Source organism: Drosophila serrata, unplaced genomic scaffold (assembly GCF_035046125.1).
Source record: "Drosophila serrata isolate PLE 108 unplaced genomic scaffold, ASM3504612v1 contig_382, whole genome shotgun sequence".
NCBI classification, from domain to species: domain Eukaryota; kingdom Metazoa; phylum Arthropoda; class Insecta; order Diptera; family Drosophilidae; genus Drosophila; species Drosophila serrata.
In genome coordinates this window covers 1,312,091-1,330,784 of record NW_028257280.1, presented here as the reverse complement: position 1 = coordinate 1,330,784, position 18,694 = coordinate 1,312,091, and the positions used below count along the sequence as shown (strand labels likewise).

The window sequence follows — 18,694 nt, the reverse complement described above, 5'->3', positions numbered from 1 at the left end:
TGTATTCTCTAATTGTTGGTTTGTGTGCATATCTCTGTCTTTCCGTGTTTTCCCTGCTTTTGTTTAGTTTTTACGTCTGGACGAAATCCGTAAAGCAGCTCGTGAAGTTAAGCAACAACAATAAAGTACGAAGAGCAACAAATAAATAAGGCATAGAGCGGGAACAACAATAGCTAACAGACGGTCCTTCTAGTTTTTTATTTATTTTTTATTATTATTTAAGGACAGAGTGAAAAAATTTTATTTGTATTCCTTCTATTTATGTATTTTAAGCAAGCTTAGTTGTGATCTCAAATATATTTCTTCGTGATATGATTTATTTTAAGCAATATTTATGAGCATAAAAACTCTAAGAAATATTTCGAATGTTTTAAAAAATAATTGAATATAAATATTCCCATAAAAATATAAAAAATAACGCTTAAAGAAAACCCTTTCTAGTTTTTGAGTGTATTTTTCAAGCTGTTTGTTGTTTATATATATTTTTTTTTCGAGGCTTAGACAACTTAATGCTATTTGCTCTACACACACTAACTCACAAACACACACACACACCTTGCCGCCCCTCTGAAGGATCCTTAAGCTGCCGCCTTTTGTTTGCAGTTTTTAACAACTTAAGCACGTCGTCGTCGGTATTGGTTTTTCCAAGGCTCTACTCTTTTTTTACACCAGATTTTCCCCCTCCTCGACTTTCCGCGAAGGAGTATGTGTGTTTCCTAGTTACATCTATATTTTTTTCTACTTCCTGCCTTTGCCTTTGTGAAAATAATCACGCGCGCGCTTTGAGTGTTCTCCCCTCTTAGTTTTCCCAGGCTTTGCGAATTTTCCTTTGCTTTTTCACACTTGGTTACTTCCGGCGCCTGAGCCTGAGCAAATAGTAGGTGCACAAATAAGAAAACAAAAAAAAGAACGTATCTATTGTTTTCTTTTAATTTGGCCGAGGACTTGTCAAATGTTGAGACGGCAAAAGAAAAGGGTTGGAAAAGCTGGCATAGCTTCCTGAATGTCTTCCATGAGACTCAATTTATTGGTTTATAACTCCATTTGTTATTTAAATTTAATTATTAATAACAATGTGGGCTTTTATTTAAATAAATCGATTAGTAAACATGTGGCAATAAATATTTATAATAAATTTTTATACATTTTATGGGTAATTCTATTTTGCATTTAATTGTTATTTCATCAAAGCAATTTAAGTAAATTTTAAGACAATTTCGGATTGATTGATTTGCTTTGCAAATCTTTCCATTTCCCAAACTTACATTGCATTAAAATAATAAATGAATTAATTATTTCTTCAAGACTGCCTTTTCTTTATTAACTTTTCCCACCTAAACTAGTTTTATTTTCCATTCTGCGGCTGATTGATTCCGGCTCTCATTTCATTCTCAATTATTTATGTAATATTTGGCAAACAAAAACCAATCACCGGTATTTAGTGAAGGGCTTTTCCCGCACATCTGCTCCTCACCTCCTCACCTGTCTTCTGCGAGTGGCAAACCTATTAACTTTTCTCCCACTCCTTTTCCTATATTCGCCTGAAAGGACATTTATCGTTGTGTGTGTGTGTGTGTGTGTGTGTGGAGCACTTTGTTGCTTAATTGATTTTAATACAACTACACCGTCGCGACCCTTGCTCCTCTCGAGTGAGTTGTTCGCTTTCATAGTTCGAGTTCGAGTCTATAAATTGGCTTTTCCTTTTCCCTTTTCCATTCCCATTTTCTCTGCTTTCCTTTTTTTCCGCAGATGCAGCAGCAGCTGCCTGTCCATTTCCCATTTCCATTTCCGTTTGCAATTGCAAAGAGTCTGCTCAGAGCCCAGGCCAAGGATGAAGTACAAGAAGACACCGAAGTAGGAGAAGCAGGGAAAATGAGAGCCAGTGAAAGAGAGAGCGGAGAAAGAGGCAAAGAAAGTAGAAATGCCATTTATTGAATTGTATAAATTTCTATACATTCACAGAGGACTGTTTATTCTGCTCAGCCAAGTGTTCATGTGTGGGTTGCCTCCTTTTCTTACTTGTATACACAGGGAGAAAACTTGGGTGATAATTATACTATTGCTGGGTATTATAATTTCAGTCAAAAGCTAATAACCCATTGAGGGAGTCATTTCCGACCCCATATTGCATATATATTCTTCATCAGAATAAAAAGCCGAATCGATCGAGCCATATCCGGAAGAAAACAATATTTTAAATGTTTTTCACATTTTTTAATCACAAATCTCAGATCTGTCAAATTTTTAAAAATTGTCAAAAAATTTTAGTTTATTAAACTTCAAATTGGGTATGCAGATTTATTAACCTTAATAAAACTAACATAGGACAACTTTCCGATTTAAAATTAATGCATTTTTGGCTTAGTTATGGGAATTAAAAAATGTGATTTTTAGAACAAATTTTCATATAAAATACATATAAATATCCGCTTAAAGAATGGAATTATAATTAAAGTCAGAAGCTTGTAACTCTGTAAGGAGTCATTTCCCATCCTATAAATCATATATATTCTTGATCAGCATTAGCAGCCGAATCGATCTAGCCATCTTAGGCAGAAAAACAAATTAAAAAATTTTTTTTCACATTTTTAAATCACTTATTTTCAGATCTGTAAAATTTAAATAAATTTCAATAAATTAAAGTTTTTTAAACTTTAAAATGTTTATGCAGATTTATCAGCCTTATAAAAACTAACATGGGACAGCTTTCCGAATTAAAATTAACGCATTTTTGGCTTAGTTATAAGATTTTTAGGCTTTGATTTTTAGAACAAATTTTCATATAAAATACATATAAATATCCGCCTAAAGAATGGTATTATAATTAAAGTCAGAAGCTGGTAACACTGTAAAGGAATCATTTCCGACCCTATAAATCATATATATTCTTGATCAGCACTAACAGCCGAATAGAACTAGCTATATCCGGGAGAAAAATAAAATTAAAAATTTTTTCTCATTTTTAAATCACTAATTTTACATGTGTACAATTTTTAAAAATTGTTAAAAAAATTTAATTTTTTGAAATTTTAAATTGGGTATGCAGATTTGTTAACCTTATAAAAATAGCATGGGAAAGCTTTCCGATTTCAAATTTATGCATTTTTGGCCAAGTTATAAAATTTTTAAAATTTGGTTTTTACGAACATATGGTCTTATAAAAATATTGATAAAATACGATCCAATAATTGAATTGAAAATTGCAAGGGTATAGAAATTTCTTATTGAAAACTTTTTTTAATGGTTTTTATCCAAATTGATTAGGAATCTCTTTTAAAATTGAAATCATAAATAAATAAATGACTTTTCATAGAATTTAAATATTTTTTCCGACCTTCTTAAGAGCGTGCAACATATTTACTTATTAAATTTATATATTATTTCAAATAATTTCTGTCAGTGTTTTTTCAGGCATTCAAGTATGTGTGTGTTTTGTTAAGCTTTATCGCATTTGCATGGCAAAAGTCTTCGGTCGGGAGTTGAGGGGTCAAGTGCCCGTTGCCTCGGCCCTCGGGTCACTCATTTGTTCTTTTGATTGCAAAACGCTTTTTGCTCGTTTGGCCGGGTCGGGACAGGGACAGGGCGGTGGTCTTTTGTTGTATTAGTAAAATAAATTACCATTTAGTGCTTTTTGCCACTTGCACACACACACACACACACACCTGTCTAAGGCAACCCCTTTGGCTGTCACACATGGTCGAGTGTGTTGTCCTTTGGCTTGCAAATGAAATTATTGCCAGGGCTTTTGCATCCGCTGCTGGTTTTGCTGGATTATAAGCCACCATCAGTGAGGAGAGAGCATCTGTGTGTGGGTGTCTCTGTGTGTGTGTGTGTGCTCCCCTAGTGTGTGTGTGTGTGTGTACAGTGCAGGCCATAATAAATTGCTAGCAATCGCATTTCCGTTTCTTTATGCGCTTCGATTACGTTGCGCTTTACTTGCGCCAATTCTTTTCCATTTCTCCCTCTCGGTAATTGAATATATAATTTTTTTCTCCTATCCCCACACACACACATCCTGCACACACACCCCGCACACACATGCCATTTGAATATAAATTGTTTTATCTGCTTCTGCAAAATATTCATTTCAATTTATTTTACTTGCGATTACTTCTTCTCTTCTTCGTCTTCCTGTTTTATTTGTTATTTTCTTTAATGTTGTTGTTTCCTTTCCTTTTTTTTTTTTTGTTATTTAATAAATTATTTATGCATTGTCATTTGGCGTCATTCGGCTTGCACACGCCGCTAAGTATGCAAACATTTCTTATTTACAAATTCCAGGATTCTTTCTTCTGTATGTGTGTGTGTGTGTGTGTGTGTGTGTGTGTATTAAGTGCACAAGGGATTTGGTATAAAATTGTTATACATTTGACTTGAAAAACTCGAAGAGTTGGGAATTAACTTTGGAAAGCATAAATCACTCAAAGAAAGGGTATATTACGGTAAGAAAATTCTAGGAAAATCAACAAGAATAAAATGGAAAATTTCAAATACTCACAATACAAATTATAAAATAAGAAAACGCTGTACAAAAATATATAATATTTTACAGCAAATATTATATATTCTAATAAGTATTAAAGATTCCTAAATAAATCCCACTTCCTTGTTTGCTCAACTCCTTGGGGATTACTTGGTGGAGGTTTTAAGCCGAAAAGTATTCAACGAAACATGACCTCTAAGTACAAGAACAAATTTAACTTTTTACTTTTGATACTCATCCCCAACTTATTTATATTATTCTTATATTTGCAGTGCCAAGCAAACCCCAGAATCTCACCGTCTTAGATGTGTCGGCCAACAGCATCACAATGTCCTGGCATCCGCCCAAGAATCAGAACGGAGCCATTGCCGGCTATCATGTGTTTCACATTCATGACAATCAAACTGGCGTGGAAATTGTGAAGAACTCAAGGAATTCAGCGGAGACTCTAATACACTTTGAGCTGCAGAATTTAAGTGAGTTGAAACTACATAATACTTTTAGAATGAAACTGAGATAGAAAGAAGTATTACTTAAGAAGCCCTGGGATCCTGGCAACCCTTGCTCCAAATTAATTCAACCTTTCCGCCTGCCTACGGTAAATAAATTTGAAACGGTCATTCCGATCAAAGGATTCCCCTCCTGTTTTCCACACGATTTGGTCCTCTGTCAACTTGAACATCAAACTGTCAGGCCCAAAAAAGAAACGCCCACGGCGAGTGAAAACCCTTGAACCCCCGGGCCGAGAGCTATTATTAACTCTAATTGAGGCTCCTGTCAAATTGTTTGCCAAGCTGCTTTGTAATTAAATAGTTTCAAGTGCCTGTTGCCACTTTTTTGTTGTTTCTGACGCTCAAAATCGTAGTACACCGCCGCTAATTTCGCTGATTAAGGCGGTGGTGCGACGGTGTCTGTTCTTAGGCTGCCAAAACAGCATCTATCTCGCGGAATTCGTGGCATTACACTCGCTGGAGTTCTTCGGCGGTTGCGGGGAAAGAAGCTATGCAATTAAGTTGCAACAAAGTTATGCTGCGCCGCATATTCCGCATTCCCACACATGCGCCCCCCCGCCCCCCACATTGTTTAATTTAATTACACGACTCAGGTGCACTTTCCTCGGCGCCTGCAGAAAATTCCAAAAGGAGCAACCGCCATGGCAACATTTAATTATATCCAAATTTAATCCAAGTAGATGTCAGCAGTTCCTCTTGTTAATTAAATACAATTAAGGCTGACAGCTTCGCTTGAGGCAAAGTTTTCTTCTCTTTTTTTTCGTGGCATAAAAAATCAATTCAGTTTCAGCGTTATTGTTGTCCCCTTTACATTTTCGCTGAGTTAAATTTAATTATAAAGCCGAACTGGCAACCGCCAGGCTGTGTTCTGCATCCTGCATTGTCCTGCGGTGACGTTGCTCATAATGGCCAGCGAAAGATGGCCCGATATTCAGAAATATATATACATATATGCAACTGACATCTGCTGGCAGTATTTACGACCAATAAAAAGCCTCAACTGTCACACCCGAGAGGTTCTTAAGTGGAAATAAGGACATATTAAGGGTTTACATTAATGACAGAGTAACCAGTTTGGAAAAAATGACAAGGAAATTGTCCATTTTTATAGAAATTATGTCTGTATCCTTCTTTTGTGTATCTATAATCCATTTTTTAATTACTATATTTAATTCCAGGACCCTATACCGATTACCGTGTAATTGTAAAGGCATTTACCACCAAAAACGAGGGCGAACCCTCCGATCAAATTGCCCAGCGAACGGATGTGGGAGGACCCAGTGCACCTGCCATTGTCAATCTCACCTGTCACTCCCAGGAGTCCATCACAATACGCTGGCGAAGACCCTACGAATTCTACAACACCATCGATTTTTATGTGATCAAAACACGACTGGCTGGACAGGATACGCATCGGGATATAAGGATAAATGCTTCGGCGAAGGAACTAGAGACGGCGGTAAGTCGATATATTTGTTGCAATTTATTATCGAAGTTTATTTAAATTTGCCAAGTTACAAATAATTTTTAAAGATATTTAAACTTTAAATTTGATACTTTTCAACATTTAAAAATTTAGTATATAACATTTTAAGATATTTTCGATATCATATTGGACACGATACATTTTTTATCGATTTTCCTCTCGATTTTACGACACTTCCCTAGCTATCTGCACTTATTAAAACCCTTTGGGAGTCTGGCAGTCATAATTTAAGTGCAGGTTTACCAACAAAAAATACACAAATTTACAAAAATATATATAGAAATATTCCCGCGTTGTTAGCAACCATTTTTATGGCCCTGCCAAGTTGGCAACATAGAGTTGTCCTCCCTCTGATATGTCAATCGAGACGGCTTATCGCGGCTATTTGGCCAGAGCCACCTACATGTATCCATTAAAAAACGAAAAGTTCTATGATATACTGCCTAATACAGATACAGATATCCAGAGGAGGAGCTCAACAACAAACAAAAAATATATATATAAATAAAATACCCGGGCCAGTAATAATTGCATTTTTATGCAACAAACAACAAACGGCATACAGAAAAACTCCCCGACAGCCAAGCTGTAAATATTTTACTAAAAAATTTCTATACCCAAAAAAAAAAGGAAAAAAAAAGAGAAAGGATATTCACACACTAGGGCCAAAAGTGTTGCATACTTTTCCGGTGGAACCACCGCGGAGGGGGGATCCTGTGGATGAGGGGCACCCGCACGAATGGGGCTTACCCACCTGCGAAAATAAATTAAATTTATGTTGTTTTTCCTGTCCGCCTTTGTGCCGCACTCGGGCTCCTCTTTCCTTTTTATTTAGCGCCCAGAAAAAGAGTAAATAAATTTATAAAAAATACAAGTTTTGTCGTGGGGAATGCAGCGAGGCAAACAAATTTCGCAACAATAAAATGTTATCATACACATAGCTGACTTTTTCCATATCTGGAAAATACGAAGAAAAAAAACCTAGTGGGTTTCCCTTGTTTTTTTTCCCGCTTTCCCTTCTGGAACTATCCTTCTTTTTGGGACGCCAGGTTCTGCCTTTACAGTGTCGCTTCAACTTCGACATCGTGTGCTTTTGTTTCGGTCAGTTTGGAAAATATTTTTGTAATTGAAATATTTTTGTGAGCGGCAAACAAGGTTTTTCGTTGAACAAACTAAACAACAGGAATGGCAATAATTTCCACCTTTGTTTTTACACATATGAATGCAAAAAAGTTGGGGGGAAAACGGATTTGGCCAACAGTTAAATGAGAACCAACAGAAAATGGATTTATTTATTTTATTTAAAGCTTATAAACTGTCTCTAAATCAAGTTAGGGCTTAATGGAGTCGAGATAAATAAACGATTGAAATGTAATATCTAAACTTTCAGTTAAGTTTTATGGTAAATTATTTTCTACAACGATTCCAACATAAAATAACAATCTAATAACCTTTATTTATTTATGCATTTTTCCAGATGATTCTACAAAATCTTACCACCAACTCGTACTATGAGGTCAAAGTGGCAGCGGCCACATTCAGTGTCATAAACCCAAAGAGAATAGTGCTGGGAAAATTTTCGGAGTCAAGGATTGTAAGTAGCGCATAAAGATATCAAATGCAACTCACACGTACACGTACACACCCACAACCTCAAACCAACACCTGCCACATGGCGGAAAACTTGGCATTTTGTTTTGTAATGCTGAAAAAAAAGAAAATAAGAAGAAAAATGCAAGGCAGAGATATAGAGTAAGAAGAGGCGTGGCATGCCATAAACTTGGCAGCCTCGGCGTTGTCAGTTTCCATATCAGATTACATGTCCGAAAAGGAGATTTTACACCAAAAATGTATTTAGTTGGAAAAATTCAATCCTGTTTTCTTGCAACAACAGAATATCTTTGTCCTTTTTATGCTCCTTCACCCTTTCGTATATCTCCTTCTATGCATTATTGAGTCATGAACCACTTGGACCTCGGGGCGTATGCGTAATGAGGGGCTTATGCGCACTTAATGGAAGTCTACGAAACAACAATGACTGGCCACGCCCCAGTCATTGTACTTATGCAGAGAGAGAAATAATTATGGCATTGATTTAACAAGAGTTATGGGAATTTATGCTATATTTTCATGAGTTTTTATTATGTCATACACTTTTCAAGCTCTAAATAATATGGAAAAACGTTAAAGTTTAATAGAAATCTTATTTTGAAAGGAAACCAACCCCCTGTCAAATCTGTTTAAACATAAAATTCGACGAAAAAATATCAATACTTTTAAAATAAGATAATTAAAATAATTATTTATCAATAACTAATATTAATCCTTTTCTTTTAATGTACCTGCGTTCGTTTATTGACATTTAAGACCGCACAGCAACTCCTTTCAACCTGTCACAACAACATCCTTAATGACATTTCATACACACACAGCACACTCTCCCCACACACACACACACACACACACTCACCGCAAACTTTGTTGCATGCATAAAATATGTATAATCCGAAAGTTGTGGCAAAAATATAGCAATTTAGTTGACCTCAACTCCAGAGTTTGGGGATTGCGGATGAAGGAACCGCAGCGACACGCCCTTATAAGTATGCAGCAATATTTTTTGTGGCCTCTTCTCCACCCCCCTCGCCCCCACCCCCAGGCTCGGAAAAACCTCCCTTCATTCATAATTCATCGCAATTGTTGTTGTTGGTCCGCCTGAATTTCAAGTGGCCTGCACCTTTTGGCCGCATTTACATGGCCCGCTGCCATTTTCCGCTTACCGCACATCGCGTCCACCCCCTCCCCTTTAGCGAAAAATGGCGCTCATTTATATCCTTTCTTTAATTTTTTTTTTTTTTTTTTTGATTCCTTTTTGTGTGTCAGAATCACGGGAATCGTATGCAAAAAGTGGAAATAAACAAAAGCAAATATGGAGAGGAGTGCGCGAAAAACAAACAATGGGGAAGTGGGGGAGAAAAAATCAACTAAAATAATGCTCGAATATAATGATAACACAGGAGTAAACTCACACACACACTTAACGTACATACATGTGTTACAGGAAAACAAAATATACAGAAATTGATTACAATTTCCTTGAGCAAAAAAAGTTAGGTTTTCCATAAATTTGATATATACTATTTTAAAAGCGTTTTCCTAGCTCCTTACTTGATTTAAAAAAAGGAAATTATACTAGCAATGAAAAAAACTATCGATAGATCGAACATGAAATTCGATATACAAATCGATATTATAAAGTTTCCATGTAGTATTATTATTAAATTGGTTATTTTTCGGAAATTTTTTAAATCCGCGATTCTTTAATGATGTGATATCAATGTGGTATTTTTCTATATTAAAAAATTTCAATATGTTCACAGTTTACGACATTTTCGAAATGAGTTGATGTATCACACAGGATTTTTTTGTTAGATATGCATTTATAGTTATTATTCCATTATTATGATATCGGTTGTTTTTCAAACTATATAACAAATAAGATGCATAACGCACATTCGAAATATCATCATTAAATTGTTTTTGTACTTAAAAATTCTTTATATTTCCCATTACAATTAAGAATTTCTAAAATATTTTTCCTTATTATAACTCAAACCCTATTTTCCCAATTTAGATACAATTGCAACCAAACTGCGAGAAACTTCAACCTTTGCTGCGCCAATCGCATAATGACTACAATCTGGCCGTTTTGGTGGGCATTATCTTCAGCTGCTTCGGCATCATCCTGATCATCATGGCCTTCTTCCTGTGGAGGTAAGTGGCGCTCTATGTCTATATGCATACATATATCTATCTATCTATATAAGCTATAAATAAATAAATAAAGGAGGAAACAAGTGCAGCTAAGGCAGCTGCTTTTCCTCAGACAGTCGCGTGCAGTTCCATAAATAAAACTGGGGAGCAGAGTGAGAGTGTTGTGTTGTCAAAGTGTTGAGTGAAAAGCGCTGTCCTCCCACTCCTTCGATTTGAATTTAAAAATAAATACACAAGTCGCGTAGCTGCAGCTATAAAAAATTGCTATTTTTAAATTATAAACTTAAAGCGCTGAAATATGTCGAATTTCCCAAGCGAACCAGAAACTGAGAGGCCTTTACTGGAGGCCTTAAAACGTTTCATTTTCAAATAATGTGAATTAGTTAAAACTTTTTGTGTGGCATAACATTATAATTAAAGCTCTTCACGATCTATTTAACACTAGTATTTAGCAGGCGTAAAATTATCAATTTAAACTAAGACACATGTCTGTTTGTTATAAAGGAAATACATTTAGAATTTTCAACTTTCCGCCAAAAACATTAAATTCTCAATTAAAACCTTTCCTCTTTTAACTATATATCTTAATGGAGTTTTCCCATTTTTAAATACAAAACAATTATCATTTAAATTATCTGTGAAGCATTAATAACATCATTTCATGGAATACTTATCCAATTAGCATTCGTCATGCTCTCCCTGTTTCCCAGTGATTTCCACTCTAATATTAATTAACACAAACATCACTGGAAAGCGAATAAAAAAAAGACGGAAAGCAAATAAAAATACAGCAAAAGGGATTCCAATGCTGAAATAATTAATCCTTTCCCCAGTGTCCCTTTCAAACCAATCCATAATTAAGGAAATAACTCGACCGTTTTCACTCCTCCACTCCTGCCCGGAAAATGCGAGAAAAACAGATACTCATATTCTCTCGGAAATGTTAATTAAAATTCAAATCGCAAGAAAAAAGAAAAAGAAGCAAGAGTCCGGAGCGAAGCCAAAGACAAAGACAAGCAAAACAATTTTAAGTTACTTAAAATCTTTATTAAATGTAAAAGTGGTTAACCCATTTGCCCAGAGCCCAAGCAGAAGCCGGCGAAGCATTTTCCCGCAGCATTTTCCCGACGACAAAAAATGTGTGTGTGTGTGTGTGTGTGTGTGCAAGGCAAATGAAAAGCGTTTTTCCCACCCACCCACAAGGACTTCAATGGAAAAGAATTTTTGCATATTTTCTTCTGTCGAAGCGATTTTTCATGCTGCCGCGAATATGCCAAATGAAAGTTACCCCTTAATTTTTCCTTTTTTTCCTGCCCCTTCTCGGGTTGCCTAACAAATTAATGCCATTTTTATTTATTTTTTACAAATACCCGCGGCCACTGGGAGTGGTGGTGTTGCCATCCCATTCTTCAAGTTACCCAAGTTTTAGAGCGGAAAAAATTATATATTTTATTAAGCAAACAAAGGCGAATTTTCTACAATTTCCTTTTCAATGCAAACAAATAATACAAAAAAAATAAATGGGAAATGGGAAAAAGTAAAGAGTGCAGAGTGGGTGGAAAACCCCCAGAACAAAAGTCAGGGAAATGCGAGATGGAAAAAGGGTTTGGTGAGAAAATAAAAAATCTTGCAGAACTCAATTCGCGGCGGCTCTTGGGCGAAATCATCATTTACATTTGCATTCACAGTGCACTAATCAACGTTTAGTGGCAGCCACTGGAGGCCTGAATGGGGTCCTGAAACTCCTGGGGAGGGAGCAGCAGCAGCAGGACTCCAGGACCTCTCTCTTTCAATAAGTCCTGCGGGTTACACACTCTGGAAAAACCCGACCACGACAGGCTTGTACAACGCCAAGTGGAAATACTTTAGCAGTTCGTTATGGCAACAATTTGCTCTGCAATGATAGCCATCATTCTTGGTTACACTTTCGACGTTTTTATACTTGTTAGAAAAAAGGGTAATGGTTATGGAAGAAAAGGATTTTTTATTTAAAAAGTTGTTACTAACTGAAAAAGAAGATAAAACCTTGATGATATTTTTAAAGAACATCAGAAATTAACTCTTAAAAACATCAGAAATTAAGAAAGGTAACCAATGCCTTTTTAATCAATTTTAAAACAAGTTTTGAGCGATTCATAACTCAATCATTTCTAAAGCATTATTAAGACCATGATACATAATTAAGCCTATTAATTTAGTTCGTTTTTACTATATCAGAATAGAAAAAGCTATTGTAAATATATTTTAAAATATTCTACAAAAACAAATGTACCTTCTACAGTTCCAATTTTAAAATTTCAGCTAAAGATTTTATTGAAAAATATAATTTATTGTTACATGAACTCAATATATTCCCTGCAGAGTATCTAAACGTCATCATTTTTCCTATTGATTCATCTCCTAAAATATTTTCCATTTGCATTCCGACACCGAAATAGCAAAAACATACGACAACTTTTTCCCCCTTTTTCTCTCTGGGATTCTCTGTGTGTTTGTTGTTAGTTTTCTCATATCTGATGCAGTTTGAGAACATTGTTTTTGTGTCGACGACGACGATGGCTTTATTTTGCCAGTTCATATATATGTCTGGGTTTTCCTGTGAAACTTTTCCCTTTTGCCAGAAATAGAAAAGCCAACCAAGAAATTGTCAGTATGTGTGTATTGATAACTTTTGCCGAAAAAGTTCCATTTCACATTATCATCCCTTTTCTCTTCGAGGGAGTTTATCAACTGTATCCAATGTTACAAATACCAAACATTATCTTCTTTCCGAAGGGCAAATTTCTTGAATTAGGCAATGCAACTTTTATTGCGGAAGTGTTTATCTGCCGCAATTAAACGATTAACAAATCTATATATATATTGACTCTATATCTCTATATAAGGCTGCGTTTCTTAATTGATTAATTGATGAGCAACAGTTGCAAATGTTTTGTAAAGTTCATTAGGCAATCTTGGGAGATCTCTACCTCCTAGAATGCATTTAAAAACTTTGTAATATAATATACAAAACAAAGGTTAAATCAAAGTCGTGTTTGGATAATAGCTGACATCAGGATTATATAGTATTTTAGCTGGAATAATCACAGTATTTATTCGGTTAATGAACATACTTGAAAATTAAATAAAATAAGTCGGATTTTTACATATTTTAAACCATATAAAAACGGTATTTTTATGACTATTAAACTATTTTAAAATCTTCAACATTTTCCTAACTCTTTATAAATATTGTGTATCATTAAGAGGTTAAACATCTATATTTGCAAAACTATCCGATAATATTTCACTTCTGTTTATTCTCCTGTTAAATCAATATTTATTATTTATCTTTTTAATAATAATGTCATTTACTTGAGCTTATAAAAGACTTTTAATTATTTTATTAATTAAATAATATTATATAAGAATAACCCAAGGTTCTTAGCCAATATTTACTGTTTGTATAGAAAAAAAACCAATGCAAAAACTAGCTATTTTTTATTGCACCTCAAAGTACACTCGACGTGAGTTTTGTTATCAAACAGCTGATTTGAAAAAGCTCCAAAGCTCGCTCTTTTTGTATCCCCCTTGTTTTTTTTATCGCTCTCAACTTGTCAAACTCTTTTGGGGGGCCAAAGATCAGGCAGAAAAGTGAGAGAAAAGCGAGAGAAAAAGCTCTGGCAATGCGCCGATCGCTAATTGACAAGAGTTCATTTGTTCCAAGCACGCGCGTCTATAAGCACGGCAAAAATTACACACATTTTTCTGCGCCGTCGAGAGCAAACAATATAAAACAGCAATAAATACAAAATCTTATCAATAAAACACACACGCGGGGAAAATACGTTTAATTAAGACAAAGATAAGCGGCGAGAGGAGACAACACCAGCTGCTAGCATATTGTTTTATGCGCTTTTATTATAATTTTTTTTTGTCGCCGCGTTTGTTTATAACGTCACAACCTCGCGGTGTCTGTGCAATTATTATATATATTTTTTGGCGACACTGCACCGCCAATATGACGTAATTTGTGCAATTTGTGTTAGGGAAACATATGTAAGCGGAAAAACAAAAATCAAAACAAAAAAAAAAGAAGGCAATGCAATTCTAAGCATAGCTACGACATTATGTCAGGTTGCAAGGAAAAGCGGAAAAGCAGCAGCGGCAGTCCCATGCTGCCAGCAGCAGCAACATCAACAAATGCAACATCGTCGGCACCAAGGTTGTTGCGCCGTAAATCGCAACGTGGAAATTGGTTTACGTAAGTTTTTCGCAGCTGCACCCCCGGGAAAATCGTCATCATCAAGTGGGTCACTTGGCGTAATTCTCACGTGTTTGCCCAAACACAAACAAAAAAGTCATAATTATAATATATACACTAAAAGAAAAGCGGTGGACTTTAAATAAAGTGAATGAATAATAAGTTAAGTAAATTCTCCAAAGAAAGGGAAGAGGAGAAATCACTTCGAATTAAAATCTTTAAGCAAAGAAGGCTAAAAGTATGCAAGGAATTATCTTGACATGAAAAGTGATTCCAGTTCTTTGGAGAATTGGAGTTTTGGTGAAGAAAATAACAAAACAAATCCCTTGGAATTAAAATCTACTACAAAATGTGGAAATAATTTAACAGAGAGACTCAGACTAGGAAAATGTTATTTCAATACTCCCAGGAAAATACCTCTACAAGAGGACAATAATATATTTCTAGACACCAAAGCTCTAGGTTGTTAGTTAAATTACTTATATTTCTTGATTTTTTAATTTAAATTTAATTTAAAAGCTAAATTCTTGTACTCTTAGGGACAATTCCAATATTGACTTTTCAGGGAGATTTCAATTTCCATTTGCTCCGCCCCCATAAAGTATGCAATACCATATTAATGACTTGGGCAAACTTTTCCACCATGCTCTGAGCTTTGATAACTTGTTCGAAATTTTATAAATATTTTCCCATTAAACATAAACAAAATACACCGCTTAATGAATAACCACCTCAAGCGGAAGTCGACATAAAAATAAATAAATAAACACATTTTTTTGGTGCGTAATAGAGAGCCGCTAAAAAAGCAAAAGCAAAAGTTGCTGGTAAACAACAACAGTAGTGAGATGATGAGAGGGGGAGTGGGAGTGGGAATCAAAGAAAAACATATGTAAATATATGTGCATACATCGCAGCCATGAGAAGGAATTTCGCATTTTCTATTTATTTGTTATTTTTTCCACTCTTGTGTCCAGAGCTGAATCCTCCTCTGTCTCCCGTTGTGATAAGAAATATGTGTATTGAAACAATTATGAAAGTTCCGATTGCCACAGAGCTACTTTTGTTTATGCTTCTGCGAAACTTCGTAGAGTAAACAATGAAACATCTTTGAATTATTCCACGGAATTGCTTACAACGACAGATAGATATCAGCTTCAATTTATACATTAAAAAAGAAAAGTAAACATTGGGAAATCAACTTATCAATACTTGGAACTTGAAGTTTTATGGACAATGGGGAGTGGTCTTGGATAAGGAGACATCTCATTCAGATAGCTTATCTTTAACTAATGCTTGCAGAACTATAAAAAAGATAATAGTTATCTTAAGAGAAAAAATATTCCATCTTAAATAATTTGTTAAGCATTATGAAAGTCCTTAAAAGATCCTTAAGAATGGTGAAACGCTTGATATATCGTTTAGATATTTTAGAAATTGTAGAACTTGTCACAGGACTAAACCATTCGATTTATCCTATTTCCCCGCACTGGAACTTGCCTCGAAATCCTTTCAGAAATCCTGCAATAAAGGCAACAACCGGCGAGTGTTAAAAGTTTGCTCAAAACTTGCCAAGTTCTGGGCTGTTCGAGAGTTCACTTGTAGGCAAAACTTGGGCGCAAAAGTTGGAGCGTGCTCCTTGTAATCGCTTAAGCCAATTACACAAACTTAACCTCAATTTGTACTAAGAAAGGGGGATGGTTCTGTAATGCCCAGCACCTTTGTCATTATTGTCACTCATTTAAATCAGCTTTGTGCAAATATTTGCGCAGACTTTGGGCCAGGACCTGTCCAGCAAAATTACTTTCTTATGCCTGGCTGCAGGTGAATGCCAAGCAAACCCACAAAGACCACTTCCTCTTTTAGCTCTTTATATTTAAAAATATATATATAGAACAATTTCTGTAGCTTTCTGTGCCACCTGCTTATTTATGCATTTTGATTTTGTTTAGAACTGATTGCAGCTGCTTCATAATTCCTCGTAGTTTCTGAACTTTTTGCAAAGGAAAACTGTATTCTGCTCGTCTCTGTTCTCTAAGATATAGAATTTACACCTTTACACCTTTTTCTGCAAGTAGCTTTTGTAAGAAAAAATAGGACCTAGTCGGTGGTCAGTGAGACTTCTGCTCTAGTTACCACTATGACACCAAATTGTGTACAAAGTGAAACTTATAAACAAAGTTCTCTTTTTATAAAGAATAGCGAAACCTTGTCAAAGAAATCGTGAAAGGCAGCTACTGATGTAGACTTACAAAGTTAAAACCACAAAACTAATTAACACTGGACCCATTCTTTTAACTCCTTTCAGCAGAAAGTGCTTCCATGCGGCCTACTACTACCTGGACGATCCACCGCATCATCCCAATGCCCCGCAGGTGGATTGGGAAAATCCTGTAAAGATTGGCGATGAAATCCGTGCCGCAGTTCCCGTAAATGAATTCGCCAAACATGTGGCATCTTTGCATGCCGATGGAGATATTGGATTTAGCAGGGAATACGAGGCGATACAGAATGAATGCATTAGCGATGATCTGCCCTGTGAGCACTCGCAGCATCCGGAGAATAAGCGCAAGAACCGCTATCTGAACATTACAGCCTGTGAGTATAGAATTTGATATACAATTTTCAATATATTAATTCAATTAACTATTTGCAGACGATCACAGCCGTGTGCATTTGCATCCGACACCTGGCCAAAAGAAGAACCTGGACTACATCAATGCCAACTTTATTGACGGTTACCAAAAGGGACACGCCTTCATTGGCACCCAAGGTCCTCTGCCCGATACCTTCGACTGCTTCTGGCGCATGATCTGGGAGCAGAGGGTGGCCATCATTGTGATGATCACCAATCTGGTGGAACGCGGCAGACGCAAATGCGACATGTACTGGCCCAAGGATGGTGTGGAGACCTATGGAGTAATCCAGGTCAAGCTCATCGAGGAGGAAGTCATGTCCACCTACACGGTTCGCACTCTGCAGATCAAGCACTTGAAGGTAAGTATTTTACAGTTAAAAAACTATTTAAAATTAACTTGAAATTTAAATATTACAGCTCAAGAAGAAGAAGCAATGCAATACGGAGAAACTGGTGTATCAATATCATTATACCAACTGGCCCGATCATGGCACACCGGATCATCCCCTGCCTGTTCTCAACTTTGTCAAGAAATCATCGGCTGCCAATCCCCCCGAGGCTGGTCCCATAGTCGTGCACTGCAGGTGAATATTTAACAAATTACATATTTTATATTTCTATATCTAAATACCATATCTTCTATTATATTTTAGCGCTGGCGTTGGTCGCACTGGAACCTACATTGTCCTAGATGCTATGCTCAAGCAGATTCAGCAGAAATCGATTGTGAATGTCTTTGGCTTTTTGCGTCACATTCGAGCGCAGAGGAACTTCCTCGTCCAGACCGAGGAGCAGTACATATTCCTGCACGACGCCTTGGTCGAGGCCATCGCATCCAGGGAGACAAATCTGCTCGCCGAGCAGGTGGAGGAGCTGAAGAACTGTACACCGTACTTGGAGCAACAGTACAAGAACATCATCCAATTCCAGCCGAAGGACATTCACATTGCATCGGCCATGAAGCAGGTGAACTCGATCAAGAATCGCGGGGCCATCTTCCCCATTGAGGGCAGTCGAGTGCATTTGACCCCGAAGCCGGGCGAGGATGGCAGTGACTATATCAACGCCTCCTGGCTGCACGGCTTCAGGAGATTGAGGGACTTCATAGTCACCCAGCATCCGATGGCGCACACGATAAAGGACTTCTGGCAAATGGTCTGGGACCATAATGCACAGACTGTCGTGCTGCTCTCATCGCTTGACGATATTGTGAGTATATAAGGATCTATTTTCCCTTGAATACTTTTTAATAATATACTTGTTTTCATTAGAACTTTGCCCAGTTTTGGCCGGATGAGGCCACGCCAATCGAGAGCGATCACTATCGCGTCAAGTATCTGAACAAGATAAACAAGAGCGACTATGTGAGCCGGGACTTTGTCATCCAGTCGATACAGGATGACTACGAGCTGACAGTCAAGATGCTGCACTGTCCCAGCTGGCCGGAGATGTCGAATCCGAACAGCATCTACGATTTCATAGTCGATGTGCACGAGCGCTGCAATGACTATCGAAATGGACCAATCGTCATTGTTGACAGGTGAGAGAAACCCAAAAGAACAAG

The 18,694-nt window shown here is 36.5% G+C and overlaps 2 protein-coding genes across 17 annotated transcripts in view; one reads left to right on the top strand and one right to left on the bottom strand.

The window, feature by feature from the left end:
- The window catches only part of LOC110186959 (uncharacterized), a 42,938-nt gene that overhangs the window by 18,280 nt on the left and 5,964 nt on the right, over positions 1-18,694 (bottom strand). The gene's annotated exons all lie outside the window — the stretch shown is intronic.
- Ptp99A (Protein tyrosine phosphatase 99A) overlaps positions 1-18,694 on the top strand; it is a 138,313-nt gene that overhangs the window by 115,894 nt on the left and 3,725 nt on the right. For 12 of the 14 annotated variants that reach the window (XM_086840221.1, XM_020956299.2, XM_086840215.1 and 9 more), the window contains 9 exons: positions 4,756-4,959; positions 6,174-6,454; positions 7,959-8,075; positions 10,113-10,252; positions 16,801-17,090; positions 17,149-17,489; positions 17,548-17,714; positions 17,784-18,339; positions 18,402-18,670. In XM_086840221.1, the coding sequence (XP_086696347.1) occupies positions 4,756-4,959; positions 6,174-6,454; positions 7,959-8,075; positions 10,113-10,252; positions 16,801-17,090; positions 17,149-17,489; positions 17,548-17,714; positions 17,784-18,339; positions 18,402-18,670 (2,365 nt within the window). Of the gene's footprint in view, positions 1-4,755; positions 4,960-6,173; positions 6,455-7,958; positions 8,076-10,112; positions 10,253-13,911; positions 14,496-16,800; positions 17,091-17,148; positions 17,490-17,547; positions 17,715-17,783; positions 18,340-18,401; positions 18,671-18,694 lie in introns of those variants that run through there. The other 2 variants (XM_020956298.2, XM_020956297.2) reach the window with 2 other exon arrangements.